This window comes from Megalops cyprinoides, chromosome 23 (assembly GCF_013368585.1).
Source record: "Megalops cyprinoides isolate fMegCyp1 chromosome 23, fMegCyp1.pri, whole genome shotgun sequence".
In the NCBI taxonomy this organism is placed as follows: Eukaryota; Metazoa; Chordata; class Actinopteri; order Elopiformes; family Megalopidae; genus Megalops; species Megalops cyprinoides.
This window is the reverse complement of record NC_050605.1, coordinates 25,114,198-25,131,137: the sequence shown is the minus strand read 5'-3', so window position 1 is coordinate 25,131,137 and position 16,940 is coordinate 25,114,198. Positions and strand designations below refer to the sequence as shown.

Below are 16,940 nucleotides of genomic sequence, written 5' to 3'. Positions count from 1 at the left end.
TATCTTTTGCAATAGGAATATTGATCTTTTGAAGGATATCCGAATGCTAGTTTTGGAGATGTTTGATTTTAACACACTGTTGAAGTTTCACAGTAAAGTTATTTAAAGAGTGGTTTGTTGTAAAAAGACTTCCTAATTGTGTCTGAATGTACTCACTGTGCTGTATTATGGGTCATAACAAACAGCTTGTCATTGTGATTGCTATTTGTTGTAGTTAGGTGTATGCACACAGTAGGATGTGCCCAATATGCAGTTATCTGTACTGTTCAGTTCAGTAATAAAGCGAGGCAAAGAAGAATACATTGTTCAAGGGTCATTTCATGAGTATGAAGTGCAAAACCTAATGTAGGCAGGGTTCATGTACAGGTAGTCCCTACAGGTACACCTGGTCATTGCACTGGAGGGACTCTGAAGTAGACTTTGATGGTGATCAGCCTGATACGTAATCACCTCTCTTTCATCTCTCTCTGTTGAACCCTCTGGGAATAAAGTGTCTCAGCAGGCTGTGATGGCCCCAGTAATGAGGCTTTGAGCTTTGTCTCCATGCTACGCAATACATGAGTCTGAGTCTTTCTTAAACACCTGATGCTTAAAATACACAGCAAAGTTAAAACTTAGAGTTAACACTTTAAATGTCTACTGATGGACTGTCACAGGAGGAGCAGCAGTACCTGTTGAGCACTGGATGGCCTCATGGCTGTAACCAGGGTTTGAATAATAGTGAGGTCTTGGGGGGGGGGGGGGGGGGGGGGATTTGGCTTTGAAATGTTTCATCGGCCTACTATTATTGATGTTGTCACCTACATAAGCTGATTTTTTTTTTATCAATGGCGTTGTGTGAAATGTTAGCTAGCCTACTAATATGAAAGAAATAATCTAGCCTTCATCATGGCCACAGTTTGCATATTTAACGTTTCATACAATTGCCTTCACTCCAGACGCTGTACCAGGTTACTGTTTTGAACGTTTCTTACAGATAATGGCATAACAATCATTCTCTGTCTTACTGAATGGTATGCTGCCCATTCACACACAAGCCACCTGCTGCTGCCAACGTGCGTAAATTCCAGTTGCTGCTGTCAGTGGAAGTGCTGATGATGCAAGTGGCTGCGCTCACGCCCTCTCTCACAACTCTCACACACAGCGGACACTAAATAGCAATTCTAAACTGAATTAAGCATGCACTCCTCTCTGAGAAGTTCTCAATCACTGTTTTTTTGTTGTATTTAGCTTCAAATTTTATTTTTAGCTCTAAAAAAATTACCAAGGTCCGGACCTCGGTGACCTCATAGCTGGTTACAGGCATGGCATGCCTAGTGTGGATGAGCACACTGTGTCTGTACTAAAGCCGCAAGGTTATTCAGAGCTCAGCGCAGGCTGATGGGGTCACATGATCGGTCCGCTGTTATGCAGTCCTCTTATCTGGAGCTCAGCCTCTGCTGCCCCAGCGGAGATACATGGGCTGTTCACTGTCCCTGCTGTATTTTGCAGAGAGGCTTCCATGAACTCCTGTGGTTGTGATTTTCATTTCTGGAGATAGCAAACTTTCCTGCTGGTAATAAAAGCCTTTCTTTCAGTATTTCTTTCCTGTGCTCCTTTGCTGTGCAGAGATTCCACATTCCAAACACCAGGAGGATAATGGGCCCCTGGTTGTGGTTACACAAAACAATAGAATGTTTGCCTGTTTCAGCTCCTTTCAATCTAACCAACATACAGGATGTCATATCTTCCTTTAACTCCACACTAAGGGTTTATGTGAAGCAATTTACAGTTTCATTTTCTAGAGGTTGCATAAATTGCTTAGGTAACACAGGAAGTCAGGAAACGAATGTCAAAGGGATTGATTCTGTTGCTGCAGAACAGGCCCTGGAGGATGGGCACATTGATCTAATGCCATTTTTGGAATCACAGGACAGTGTTTCTCTGTGATCCTACAGATGAATTGAACAGTTGTTTGTATGTCTGTCTCCTTGTGTTACCCTGGGCACTCACTGTAAGGTTCTGGTGTTGGGAGTGAGAGCGCACACAGGGAGTAAATTGATATCTGGTGAGTGTTTTTCATCTGGTAGAACTGAATTTTGATCACTGGATCTCTACTCTATATTGGATTTTATAGTCTCTCATCTTGTCTCAGATCTTTGTGTGAAAGGTTATCTGAATACCTCACAAAATACAGAAATCTTCCTGCTGTTTTCATTTCTGTATTGATTTGCGTTGTATTTTACTCAAATGATTGTTCATTATTGTTTCACAATTCAAGTGCAGCCTGTTGATTGATTAATATGAATTAGTAACAAACCCTGCATATTTGAAAGGGCACTTACGCTCTTTAAAAACTAAAACTAAAAAAGTATTAATGTAATGTATATCTTGTATGCATAACTCATTCTCAATATAGTTTTGATCATTTGATTGTATAATTATTGGATCCTGTTTGACAGCTGATGTTCTAGCCATTGTAAACCACTCTTCACTAACTGGAAACTTCACAACTAATTAAATAATTAAATGACTTTCTTAGCAGCAACTACGTTCTTGAAAGATATCAGTCAGTTTCTGTGTGATCCACAACACAGAGACTGTTTTTCTTGTTTGTTGCTGGTTCAGTTCCCTGCTGGGCCACTGCTCTTGTACTTGGTACTGTTACGACCCTCGGGTCGTCATGTCTTTTGTAAGTGTTTTGTGGTTGTGTTTCGTTTCATGGGTGTGCCTCTTCAACCATTACAGATGTGTGGTGACAGGATTGGCCGGAAGCTCACCTCTGCCTATTGGCTCCTGGAGGCGGCGGGAGTTTTAAAGAGCTGACCTGCGATGACAAAGAGGGAGACCCACTGATAGGGAAGAGAGCGCACCTCCATACCCTTGTTGTCGTCTAGTAGATTCAATCTGTTGTTTAGTGTTCCTCCGTGTTTCCATGGCTGATCGTTGTATGGTTGTGTTCCTTTTTTTGTGCTATTTGTTCGGTATATATATCTTCACTAACTGTACATACACCTGGGGAGCAGTAGGGGTGAGCTGCCTTTTTTTGTTGTTGTTGCGGTTTGGTTATCTTTTTTCTCCTGTTTATTGAGTAGTTAGGGAGTCAGGGAAGCCTTTGTCTTTTTTTTTTCTTTTTGTTCACCTAAGATAGCTATTATGGGTTTTCGTTTTGTTTATTATTTTGGCCTGGGCGCACCCGAAGCTCCCTTGTTGTTTTTTTTTTTTGGTTTATGTTAACTGGGAATAAAACCCTGAACTTTTCCCTGAACGAGTCTGGTATCCACAATTTATGTTGTGCCCTATCGCCCCTAGACTGGGGACGTAACAGGTACTGAATCCACAGTTTCCTCAGTAAATATCTAGCTGTATAAAAACATAACATGTAGAATTGTAACCTATGTAAGTCGCTCTGGATAAGAGCATCTGATAAATGCCAACAATGTAATGAGTTGGTAATGACCTGAGGCTCAGGACTGATTCTCACATCTCTGTTCTTGTATTATTAGACCATACCTCATTAGATCAAAATTTGATATTGTGGATCATGAAATTCTTACACACCAGCTTGAAAGTTTGGGTCATCCTTTCTGGTACACTGTGGAAATGGTTTTGGGCTGTTTTGTTGCCACAGGAGACTGTTATCCCAGAAAAGGCAGACATTACATGTGGGCTGCCATAAGGCTCCTTTCTTTATACATACTCCCCTGGCAGAGTCATCAGAAAACACTGCACTGATTTTCAGTTATGATGATGATGATACTCAGCTGAGGATTTAACCACTCAAATTGAGGGATGAACGCGGGGGCTGGGTCTGACTCAGGTGCCACCTGCTGTGTTGCTTCTGTTGCAGCACTTTAACACTGTCACTTTAAAATGTAGGGCTTGTTGTGTTCCACTCTCACTTTTTCAGAACAGATGTTTGGGCCATCTTTTCAGCCTCCTAACAGTGTTCTTTTGTGTCATATATCAGAATATGTTTCTGCAGTTACATTCTGCGTATCCATGGTAATTACTTTCTTGACATACCATAGCCATGCTGACATACCATAGCCATGCTGCTACATACATCACCATGACTGCCATTGTAGCATATCAGCACTTTCCAAACTGAAGCACTGTACCAGAAATAAACTGATGAGAAGACTGATCACAGAACTAAGTTTATTATGTGGTATTTAATGTCCAAAGACCTTGATATGGTCTTTGGAATGCAAGTGCAGCACAGGACCTCAGCATTCCTAACTTTCATAACATTTCTTGATTTCCTTTATTCTGTTTTTGATTTTAGCTCAATTTTCTTTATTCGATTTTATCTATTGGATTTTGACACTACAGCATTCTGTCTTATTTCTATATTAGTAGCACTTATGATAAAAAAACACACTTGTAGGGATTTTTTTTCATTTCAGCACAGAGATACCTGCAGGATTACTGCCTGTTCACAGTGGCACATTAAATAGACTGAAATTTTGTGACTGAAACTTTGTAGACATTACATTTGGAGGTTGTCTTAATATGTACGCAGGACTCAGAATGCCTGACAAAATGAGCATAAATATGGATACGAGTGAAAAACAGCAATTGTGTTTTGCACTAGTATGGATGTCAGATTGTGAAGCAGCCTGTGTGAAAGTGAGATGAGTAGGCGAAGGGGGTGGTGGGTGCTGCAACAATCACATACAGTTTATTTTTTATTTAGCTCATTGGTTTTCTTGGTTTCCTATATGTCATTGAAAAAAGAAAGGTGGGTGAAGGGGAAGTAAGGACCTAAATTTTTATGTATTTTAAAATGTAGAGTCATTCCTCTTAGTGAAACCTAAGGTCTGGCTTTGTTTCACTGCTGTTTCTGCATTTACAGAGCTGCTCTCCATATTTTTTAAATCCTCATGCTTTCAGAAACTTTAGAGAGAAGAATGGTTGCAAAGCCAGTCAGTATATTCCTCAGTTTTTATAAATGAAAAGCACCACAGAGCAGAGAATGGAGCGTCTGCTTGTTCATACAGCATTCATTACTCTCTGCAAGACTGGCCTTTTCCCTCCCGTCATCTCAACACCTTTCTGTGAAGGTGATATTGTTATCCCACAATCCTTTGCACCATGCCACTGGCCTGGAGATGTAGTGAGGTGTTAACCTGAACTGAACACCATGGTGACCCCTACATTTGTGGTACTCTGGTGTTGTGCCAGTTGGGCACTGGTTATTCCTCTCTGTCCTCTCGGTCAGAGTGGGCGTGAAATTTCACTTTCCCCTACACAACAAAACTCAGCCCATCAGCCTCTCCTCTTTAGGTACATTCAGATGTCACTGACAGCATACAGTTTCATCATGTCCTCTTTTGATTCTCTTTCTCTAGATGGGGGAGAAAAGAGACAGTTTCCCTGCAGGATTGCATTTTCATTCATGATTTTACTCACCTCACTTTGTGATATCATACCATCCCTCTCTTAAGCGCACTCTCACTCTTACTGTGCAGATGTGGACTGACTATCTTGTTGGACTTTTCATGCATTAATGTTGATCTGCTGTTTCAGCCCTTCACTGCTGATTTGATAACTGATTCAGCTGTAGTTTCATTGGTTGTGATACATGATGAAGAGTGGATTCACTACACTGTTCACACCCTGACACATTTCAACCAAGCTGTGTTAATTGGATGCATTTGGCTGCACAAATGATCCTGAATGAGTCCCCTGCTTGTGTCTGAGCAGCTGGAGTTGGATGCTGCGTCCAAATCCTCATCATGCTGGGATCATTCAGGCTGGACACATTTCATACATTTCTGCAGAGCTGCCTGCTGTTTGTGCTCCGGCATTTGTATTGCTCTGTATCAAATGACTGCTGAAGACGACGACTTAGGGCTGTTCCAGGCCATTGCATTGTTTCAGAGCTATGGATCATTGGGCCCAATGGCTGCGAGAGAGCATAGGAGAGACTATGAGAGGAAGAAGAGCACAGAACCTGCTCTATACTTTATTAATGAATATAAATCTGGTACGTCAGGCTCACAAATCTTGGGAATGTTTATTTGCATAATGAGTATTAGTTGGGCAGCAAACCCACCCAGAGTTTGTGAGAACATTCATCTTACGCAGACCTCTGTATCTGGAGACCTCTGTATCTGTTTAATATTGGGCATGTGTTCCCCAGAAAAAGGCTGGGAGTTCTGTAATTTTTATCAGTGTTTCCAAAACACAAAGCAGGATTTTCAGGGGAGGGTGAAGAGTATTTACAGATCATTTACACCTGGTGCTCAGCATATGGGTGAGTGCTCCCAATTTCTCATTTTAAGCACCAGCCATAACAGCCAGTGTTGGTGCCAATGTCCAAACAGCAGTTTAGCAGGAGGGGGCTCTCCACAGGTGGGCATGGCACACCAATGCTGCACTGAATCCTGCCTCAAGTTTAGGGCTTTGGCCGAATTGTGTTGCTTTTGCATGGTTCACTTCAGATTTATAAGGCTGATTCATCCAATGGTGGCAAAGATGAAAGGCAATTGCCAACATCGCCACTGCTGACACTATCTACTCTGATGCTACAGAGCTTTATACCTTTTTCCCTGGACACTCCAACATCAGTGGCCAAAATGTTGATATTTTTTGATGCCACTGCTATGATGGCTCAGACATAAATACTAAAAGCAACCAAAACAACTATGCTGAACTGGAATGAAGGTGGGTTTCAGACAGCCCTGGTGCTAAAGCGATCCATGCAGCTGCTGGCAGGATGATGGCAACAGATATACAGCCACACTCTGTGGACATGGCTGAATTTGCTCAGACCCTACAACTGCTCAAACCAAGGTACATGAAATGACCATACCAGAGATAGTCATGACCTGCAAAACCTTCTGGTGTAAGAGTATCCATTATGGTTATGTTTAATGTGTTTTATTCTCCTTTTGAACTGCATTGATGCTGTTGTCATTGAAAAGAACAGTTTGGGATTCAGAAAAACCTTAAAAATATGCATTAGATGCTTGCTATACCACACAGGTAAAAGATCCAATAACCCATTTTATCCTTTACTGGCAGGCACAGCACAGCAATGCCTCAGCCACTGACACTTAAGCATTTGTGAAGGTAGGTTGAGAACTTGCTCTTCTTCAGGCCAGCTTATTCCAGTAAGCTGCTCAGCAGCCCCTTAGGTTCACATCGTCATGAATGGCAGTATCTGCATCTCCTTTCCATCACTAACAGACCCTTTGGCAGAAATCCTCAGTGTCCTCAGGTCAGAGTATTCCTTATCTGCTAACACTGTTCCAGCAAAAGTGACATTCCAAAAAACACCTTCCTCCCCATCATTACAGAGATATGGTGAGGACCTCCTGAAGGAATGCCATTCCTCCCATCTTTCACTGGCTGTAGGGTGGTGGTCTGACTGTCTTTTGGTCTCTTCATTCAGTAGGTGTGTCTGCTGTTTTCCCCCTGAGTAACTGCAGCAGGAATCATTTCTGACACCCATCAGATGCAAAATGCGCTTAAATTTATGGACCCTGAGGAAGCTTTTAGCTGAAAGAATGTGGCTTCAACAGGAAACACTGAACCATGAGCAATATTTTTAATTATCATGGGAAGACTTTGATATGCTACATGTATGTATTTTCATTCAAACTCAGATGAAACTGTGACTAAATTAATAAATACTAAATAAAAAAATTAATGTAAATTAAATTAAAAAATACTAAATTGTCCTTAACGTTGACTCACAATTAAATGCAAGTATTATTCTTTTACTTCACAAATGCAAACAGATTTTGGCTTTTGGCTTTTAAAACTGTGTTTGTACTGAAAAAGACACACTTGCTTTCATTTGTTAGTGAAGGTTAAGAACAGTTAGCACCTGAGTCTCTGTTTGTCTGAGCATACTACATATGAACCCAGTGTGAGTCCGCTATCACATGCCTGTCCACATTCCTGCAGAAACACAGGTCCATGGCACTCTGACACAGGCTCCTCAGTCAAACACGGGGCTTTGCACAGAGAGATCCACATCATTTTGCTTTGTTTCCTGCCATTACTACATCATGAGAAAAATGTCTTTATTTTAGTCTCTGTTGTCTTGTTTAGTTTAATTTTGTCTGATTTAACTTTCCATGAGACACAAATTATTTTAGCTGTAGCAGGAGGAACAAAGGCAGCCTCATGCTGATCAGTTCTGTGAGAGCTGTACCTGTTTACCTAATTTTCATTTTTTGCATATGTTTAGAAGAGCATGTGGACATTGACACAGTTTGCCTATAACATATTGCATTCCAAATAACCCTTTGCAAACTCCCAGCAATGATCCAGTGCTGCTGTTTGATTGTATTGCGACTAGCACATTGAGCTGCTCTGATTATTCTATAGTAATATATCCCTCATATGTTTCTCCTACTGTAGCACTTTCTCATCAGGGAAACAAAGGTGTTCCAGTGGCGACGTCTGTCTCAGAGAGAACTGCTAACCGTTTTACATGACTCCTGCCTCAGCACATTTCAATAATGGGTAAAGTGTAAAATCATAGACACAGCTGTGGAAATGGCTTTCACACTTCAGAGTGCTGACAAAATAAAATAATATGGAATAAAAAGCAAAGCTCAGCCATTCACCTCCTTACTGCAGTGTGCAGGAATCTGCCTGACTGCAGCGAAACTGGAGAAAAGGCAGAAAAGACTAGGGGTTCATTGTTAGAGACTGGTTGGATTTCACAAAAAATAGTCTTAGCTGTATATGACTTTCAGTGATTTTTGAACATAAGAATGAAACAATTCATCCAAATCTCTGTTTCTCTAACAAAAAATATTTTAACAACTGCAAGGCACCATTTTATCACTGAATCATTTCTCCATCCTGTCATTAATGCTTCTCTACCCAAGTGAAATGCCCCAGTGTTTCAGGATCTGCCACACAGCTATTCACCTTTTACTGAGACATTTCACAGGCCGGAGGAGAGAAGACCAGGACCTTAATGATTAATCTGAAGTACACACCTTGTGACATGTGTGCAACAACTTAATTGAATCAAATTATTTTTGCACTCTGAAGAAAAGATTAGCCCTTCCGAAGATAACTGTGGATAAATCACGCTCTCAGCATTCGGCAAAAACATGGTTAAATTACAGCTGCAGAAATGTGGTGCAGTCTGATAGCTACACTACAGCAGATCCCAACCTCTGTCTGCACATTTCGCTTACTCTTTATATCTTCCAAAAATCATTTATTGCATGTATAACATTTGGCACAGTACAAATTAGTGGTGCTTTTACAAGATAAACCTGTACTGACGGGCTTTTCTTAAGAAAATGTTCTCTGTATAAATGAGTATTTACTGCATCATGTAAAAATTACAGAATGCCCTTTTTAAACAGGTTCACCCTCATTTCACAAAATCATGGTTCTTAACAACCCTTATTTTAAATAGAAGTTACAACTTAGAAAATAGTTTCAATTTCTTTACATGTAATCATCTGCTGCAGCCCATAGTGGGTTTCATTTCATTATATATATATATATATATATATATATATATATATATATATATATATATATAAACCATTTACAAGAAAACAGTCATTCTTGTGCATTCTATTGCATTGTTTTATGAAGACAGAAAAGGAAAAATTAAATCTGTGTTTCCTGTACCTTCTCCTTGGTGTGAGTTTTTACTGTAATGATCTCAGGGATAGTTGTGATGGTGCAAGGCCTGCTTCGATGGAGGGAGTTGCCAACGCTGTTCTCTGTCCACTGGTCCCCATGTGCTGGTTTGTAGGTGCTGTAGTTGGATCTGTAGGTGCTGTAGTTGGATCTGTAGGTGCTGTTGTGATCTCGGACAGAGGGAAGCATGACTGACCCCTGCCCAGGTATACTTGCAGCTGATGCAGGTGGGGGCACCTCCTCCACCTGTATGATCTCTACAGTCCTGGCTGCCGAGCCCGTGTTCTGCTGCTGGTGCCGCTTGCGCAGTTTGTAGAAGAGGATGAGCATGACTGCAGCCAGCAGGGTGACTGCCACAAAGCAGCCGATGATGATCTTGGTGGTCTTCATGACCTCGTCCAAGCTGGTGGGGGGCTTCTCTGTGCCTCTGGGTGTGGGCACAGACACCTGCTGGGGTGCCTTGGTGGTCTGTAGCAGGACAGTGGGTGTGGATATGAACACTGGCTGAAAGACAGATGGGGATGCAGTCGCTGCTTTGGGCTTAGGCATGGCCTCAGGTGCGGGCTCCACCACATCCACGGCGACAGTGGTGAAGTAGTTCAGGTTGGATGTGTTGAGCTCGGCGCTGCTGACGTTGAGATAGGCCGAGGCATTGGAGTTGCCTGCCACGTTGGTGACCATGCAGGTGTACATCCCGGTGTCAGTGGGTAGCACGTTGGAGAAGTTGAGCGTGCCATCGCTGAGCACAGATATCCGGGGGTGAGTGGACCCGTGGGTCAGAACCGTGCCATTGGGAAGCAGCCAGCGCACAGCAGACATGGGAGCCGTGCGGCAGCGAAGCTCAGCCAGGCGCTCGGCGGAGATGTTCACATCCCCGGGGGCGTCCACAATGAAGGGGGCAGAGCACTGGAAGGTGCTCTGGTCCACCTCCACCAGGTAACAGCCGCGCATCTGGGGCGGGGAGTGGCAGCGGCCACAGCAGGTGGAGTTGCTGGGGATGTTCTCGCGGAGCCACCAGGACAGCCACACCACGTCGCAGTCACACTTCCACGGGTTGTGGTGCAGGTGCAATTCAACCAGGTACCTCAAGGGGGTGAAAAGGTCATGAGGCAGAGAACTCAGGTTGTTATGGGCCAGGTTCAGTTCGACCAGTGCAGTCACATCATCGAAAGCATTCCGCTCTATCAGGCTGACTAGGGAGTTCATAATCCAGAGTTTTTTCAGGGACTTGAGGCCCCTGAAGGATGCAGGCTTGATTTGTGGGAAATGGTTCTCAGAAATCTCCAGCTCCTCCAGTCCTGCCAGCGAGCTCAGGACAGGCATTTCTCTAAGGTTGCACATTCCAAGGTTAAGGTACTTCAAGTTGTACAATCCCTCAAAGGCGCCATCAGAAATATACTCCAGTTTTCTGAGCTCCCCTAGGTCCAGCCGCATCAGGGAGGGCACCCTGTTGAAAGCGTAGGAGGGGATGCTCTCAATGGGGTTATTCCTGAGCCACAGCTCCCTCAGTTTGGAAAGGTATTCAAATGCTCCGCTGGGAATGACTGTCAGCCGGTTGTCGAACAGCTCCAGGGTGTTCAGGCTGGTCAGGCCGCTGAAGGCGCCCACCTCGATCTGCCGGATGGCGTTTCTCCCCAGCTGCAGAACCTCCAGGTGGCGCAGGTGGCGGAAGCTGTCGGCCTGGATTAGCTCGATGCTGTTCTCCATCAGGTTGAGGTACCGGGTGTTTGAGGGGATCCCTGGGGGGACTCTGATGAGGTCACGCCGTGTACAGACCACCTTGCTGAACTGGTTACTGCAGGAGCAGACCACAGGGCAGCTGTGGGACCCCCCTGACGCTGCGCACAGACTCCATGATCGCACCATGAGGTAGACTACAAAAAATAGGGCGGCATTCCAGGTACGATGCACAGTTACCTGCCACAACAGACTCATGATGTGGCATGTTCATATTTCCACATTGTCTGGGGATTTGGCATGGGGACAGAAGCCTGGCCCTACCCTGCTTTCAGTAAAACTCTGCACCTTCTTTCCATTGATGACAAAGGATAGAGAAGGGGTGGGAGAGGGAGGAAGAGAGAGAAAGAGAGAGAGAGAGAGAGGGAGGAAGGAGGGCAGAGAAGAGGTTTGAATCAGTGGAATAGAACACCTACCTCTTCTGTTTTGAAAAGTCCTTTTTTGCAATTACAGAATAGCTCTAATGTTTAATTCATATCTCTCTCCTTTTTCTCTGTCAGAGCAGTGAAATGTGATGTGAAATATCTCCTTGTGAATCCGGAGTGAGCAGCATTAAGATGTAGTGACAGAGGTAAGGCCCAGTGTGCTAAGCAGGTGCATGTCTCCAGTCCCTCCGTTCTCCGGCTGCCTGTCCTTGGAAGCCGGTGCTGGAGGCCAGAGAACGCTGTTCATGAGACTCCATCTCTGAAAGGTGCACGTCAAACTGCTGCAGCAGTCCCTTTAGAATCCCCCCTTTGCTAAACACAGACCCCCTCCCCCCCTCCACATCTCTTGCCCAGTACATTTGACATACTCAGGTGAATGGAAAAGGCTATGTGATGAACACTGCAGTTATCTGAATTTTTTCTTGTATAACTAGCTTAGCAGCTGCAGCTGAACTCCTGCATAGTTAGCAATAATCCCTCCGTTTCTCCTACAGCAGTGCTGGGTGGTTGGGGTTGGTGGGGGTCAGAGGGGTTTGGAGCTGTGTGGTAATGCTGAGAGTGCTCTTCATATCAGAAAAGGAAAAATCAGCTCCCTCCAACATACGCAGTTGATTTGAAAAGAATCCGTTTAGCAGGGCATGTAGACAGCTCCTTAGGTTCCCCACAGCTCCTGCACTGTCCCCTTTTGTCTTGAGGTAGTGAGTTGAAGCGGCTAGCCTTTTGTTGCTGGTAGACTGCAGCAGATGTCCGAGTGGCGATGGAAGAGAGGAGCAGGAAGCAGGGGGTAGCCAGGCAGCATGTCACCCCCTCCCTCTTTAGCCTCCTTTTCTCTGATGTGTTGGTGCAGCAGCCAGCCGCAGCAGGCTCTCTCTCCTCTCCTTTTGTCCTTCAGTGGGAATGTGAGTGTAGCGCTGACGCATCCTCTTCTGAGCAGTGCATTGGTTTGATGCAGTGTTCTGCTGTATTAACACGTCCACCCCCCTCCTCTCTCTCTCTCTCTCTCTCTCTCTCTCTCTCTCTCTCAGTCCCCTTTAGGGGTTAATGCAGAACACTTCCAGAGAGGTTGCCTTGATTTGCTCTAAAGATTTTTTCTCTTTCCTCTTTTCTCTCTCGGATTGGAGGGGGTGGCTGTGGCTCCAGCCTAAGCAGCATGGAAAATATTTTAGTTCCCAGTTGAGGGAGATAGCAGGTGGCAGTAATGAGAGAAGTGTGTGTGTGTGAGCGCACTGCAGTGATATTAGTGCTGTGTGTGTGAGCGCACTGCAGTGATTTCAGTGCTGTGTGTGAGCGCACTGCAGTGATATTAGTGCTGTGTGTGTGAGCGCACTGCAGTGATATTAGTGCTGTGTGTGTGAGCGCACTGCAGTGATTTCAGTGCTGTGTGTGTGAGCGCACTGCAGTGATTTCAGTGCTGTGTGTGTGAGCGCACTGCAGTGATTTCAGTGCTGTGTGTGTGTGAGTGCACTGCAGTGATTTCAGTGCTGTGTGTGTGAGCGCACTGCAGTGATTTCAGTGCTGTGTGTGTGAGCGCATTGCAGTGATTTCAGTGCTTGTGTGAGCGCACTGCAGTGATTTCAGTGCTTGTGTGTGAGCGCACTGCAGTGATTTCAGTGATATGTGTGTGAGTGCACTGCAGTGATTTCAGTGCTGTGTGTGTGTGAGCACACTGCAGTGATTTCAGTGCTGTGTGTGTGAGCGCACTACAGTGATTTCAGTGCTGTGTGTGTGAGCGCACTGCAGTGATTTCAGTGCTGTGTGTGTGAGCGCACTACAGTGATTTCAGTGCTGTGTGTGTGAGCGCATTGCAGTGATTTCAGTGCTGTGTGTGAGCGCACTGCAGTGATTTCAGTGCTTGTGTGTGAGCGCACTGCAGTGATTTCAGTGATATGTGTGTGAGTGCACTGCAGTGATTTCAGTGCTGTGTGTGTGTGAGCACACTGCAGTGATTTCAGTGCTGTGTGTGTGAGCGCACCGCAGTGATTTCAGTGCTTGTGTGTGAGTGCACTGCAGTGATTTCAGTGCTGTGTGTGTGTGAGCACACTGCAGTGATTTCAGTGCTGTGTGTGTGAGCGCACTGCAGTGATTTCAGTGCTGTGTGTGTGTGAGCACACTGCAGTGATTTCAGTGCTGTGTGTGTGAGCGCACCGCAGTGATTTCAGTGCTGTGTGTGTGAGCGCACTGCAGTGTGTGAGGGTGTGTATGGGAATGTGTGTGGTTGTCTGTGTGTGCATGGGTGTGTGCGCATGGACGTATGGGAGTGTGTGCGTGTGTGTATAGTAGGGTGTGTGTGTGTGCGTGTGTGTGTGTGTGATGAGTAGCACTGGATGCAGAGCCGGCCTGTGGCATAGGCGGTATAGGCGAATGCTTGGGGTCATGCAATGCTTAGGGCCACCCCACATGAGGGAAGAAATTTTTTTTTACTTTTACTATTTTTTACCAATACTATCATTTCGAAATATTACAAAAAAAGCCCACAACAACATAACTACATAGCCTGTTTTCTGGGTTGCCCACATCATAACCCCCCCACGGCTTTTAGTTAGACATACCTGATTGTGGGGGATGGGCGAGTTATCTGAACTAGTGATTGACACTGACCGTGAAAGGTGATACGATTAACATCAGTAGCGTAATTCAAATATATCTATCATGTCGAAAAGACCAAAGCCCTTTGGTGCCCAGGGAAGAAGAAGAGAAGAGGAGGAAAAACGGGAAGCAGGCAGAGGTAATGTGATGAATGAATAGTTTATCCATTGCATACTAGTTTTCATTGGAGCAGAGTGTTGTTAGCTTACTTTGGACGATAGTAACGTTTGCTATTTTAATAAATAGCTAGAGTTAACGTCAGTTACTCCCACCTTAACTTCATTAGGGAAAGTTGGAAAGACTATTCGGGTGTTTGGCTTGTAGTTGGGGCGGAATAGACAAAATAAGCGAAATGAGCGACACTGAGGAAAAAGCAGTGCCCATGATCAGCTCGAAGGACGAAGACATCGTCGATAAAAAGGTCACTCAACTTCAGTAGTTTGGAGATATTTTGGCTATTTACAATCCGACAAAAAAAAACAGAGCAGCGTGCACTGCAAACTGTGCCGAAAACACGTGCTATCACAGACAGGCAACACCACAAACCTGTTTCATCATTTGAAATAATATCATTCGTTAGAACACGCAGAAAGTAACAAATTACAGTCCCAAACGAGTGTTGTTAATGGACCTTCGACAAGCACCAGGCGATTACCCAGCAGCAAACGATCGTATCAGCATTTTCCAGCACCTTTTGTGTCTTTTCCAAAACGAAAAGACACAAAGACATCACAAATGCAAAAGCACATTGCATTACAAAAGACATGCTTCCCTTAGCACTGTCGAGAATGAGGGACTCAAGAAGCTTATCAGCTGTCACAGGACAGCTTTAAAACCTTGCCCGTAACTTGTAGGGTAATGGCTTTGCTTGTTTAAAACTTGTACAGAGCATAATGACCACAGTTGAGATTTTTCTTTTGTCTATTTATTTTGTTTACATTGTCAACTAAAACACTTACAAAATGTTTCAAACCGTCTGTACAAAGAGTTTGGCTTGCTGACCAGAATTAAGATTTCTTTGTCTATTTATTTTTTTTTATTTATTGACATTATCCTTTAAAACACTTTTAAACTTTGCTTCCTGAAGAGGTGGTCACTGTGACTGAGAGATTTAAATCGCTGCTTTGACTGAGAAACGTTTCAGACAAGCTGTTGGTTCCAGGAGTATTTCCTATGGGAGCACAGCATTTGGCTTCTCTACTGTCTCAGAGAGAAGCCATTTATCAGTTGTCAAGCAAATCAATTAAGTTCTGATATAATGAAATCAACAGGAAAGCTGATGTGTTTTGTTTGCTGTATGGGGGAATTTTATGGAGCCTCAGCATAACTGTAAACATTTTTAGGAGTCAAAAAGCATCAAACCTGATGCTTTAGCTATCAGGATACATATATTAAAGCTGAACTTATTATAAGGCGTAAGTAGATGTAGATATGTATGTGATAAACCATTCAGAAAACAGCATTCATCAAAGTGTTTATTCAGCTCTGCATTAAACTAGGGGTGTACAATCCAAGGTGCTGGTGGCTTTTGGTGAGATGTGATTGAGGGTATGTTGGGCTAAGCCAATGTGTTAGTCTCCTTTTTCCCCATCGAGAAGGTAGCTAGTTAGCTGGCTGATTAGCTAGCTGGCTGGTTAGCTAGCTAGTGTAGGGTACTTGATTAAAATAGGTGGTGCTAGCTAGGTAGCAGTGAATTTAGAAATTTAGTGGTTCTTTCAGATGCCTTTTGCTGCCAAGTTTGAACCCGCAGCTCTAGAGTGAAATGGTCTGACGAAGGTTCCCTGCCTGCTGTCAGCAGGGGATTTCAGAGTGCAGTTATCAGCCAGCTAACAGTAGCTGAAAAATGCAGTCTCTACCATTCTCCCCTATGCTTGGCAAACTAGGGCACAGAACACATTTTCTGGTTGCTTTCATTGTCAGAACATCACAGGATACAGTTACAGTAGCTTGCTAGCTTGTTCATTTATTGATAACTGGCTAATGGAAGCGAATTTGATTTTCATGTGGCTACTCATTAGCTAAATAGCAATACTTTATTTTGCTAATTTTATCAAAATTGTTGGCTAGATAGGTTAGCTACATGTATAGACATCATTGGGTGTTGTCACAAAGTGCACTAGTTAGAGTACTAAATAGAGGCAACTGACAAAAATTATATAGGTTGGATAACCTCACTCCAATCACTGTGACCTTTGTGGAGGTGAGCTCACTGTCATTTTCAAAACCAGAGGTTTAAATACAGTGCAAAACAAAACATGATTTGAATATAAGAGAGGTGGGACTACCTGAGAGAGTGACAGTCACCCATCAACACCCATGGGTGGCTAAAGTCACCCATCACTGCGATGGAGGAGTCAGGGTGCGAACTTTGTGTGGGGTAATTCTGCCTAGCTTTCACCTACAACAGGATGCAATCACCAGTTGGCACAACCGGCACAAACTGTCTGGGAGGTCTGTGGTTTATACTGAGGAATCAGATCGGGGGGCAGGAGTGAGTAACACTGTGGGGTTGTTATGCTGATGCTTATTGATCATAAAGCAGATGCCTCCACCTGCAGATTTCAAAGACAACTTTGCTGA

The 16,940-nt window shown here is 44.0% G+C and overlaps 1 protein-coding gene across 1 annotated transcript; it reads right to left on the bottom strand.

Moving 5' to 3' along the window:
- Window positions 1-9,579: 9,579 nt before the first annotated feature.
- LOC118770419 (leucine-rich repeat-containing protein 4-like) lies at window positions 9,580-12,018 on the bottom strand. Its single transcript, XM_036518069.1, has one exon. It carries the CDS (start codon window positions 11,545-11,547, stop codon window positions 9,580-9,582), a length of 1,968 nt encoding a protein of 655 aa, XP_036373962.1. The 5' UTR covers window positions 11,548-12,018.
- Window positions 12,019-16,940: the final 4,922 nt, after the last annotated feature.

What these genes read in the sequence shown, in the direction of transcription:
- LOC118770419 (XM_036518069.1), bottom strand. Translation starts at nt 11,547, where the DNA reads ATGAGTCTGTTGTGGCAGGTAACTGTGCATCGTACCTGGAATGCCGCC.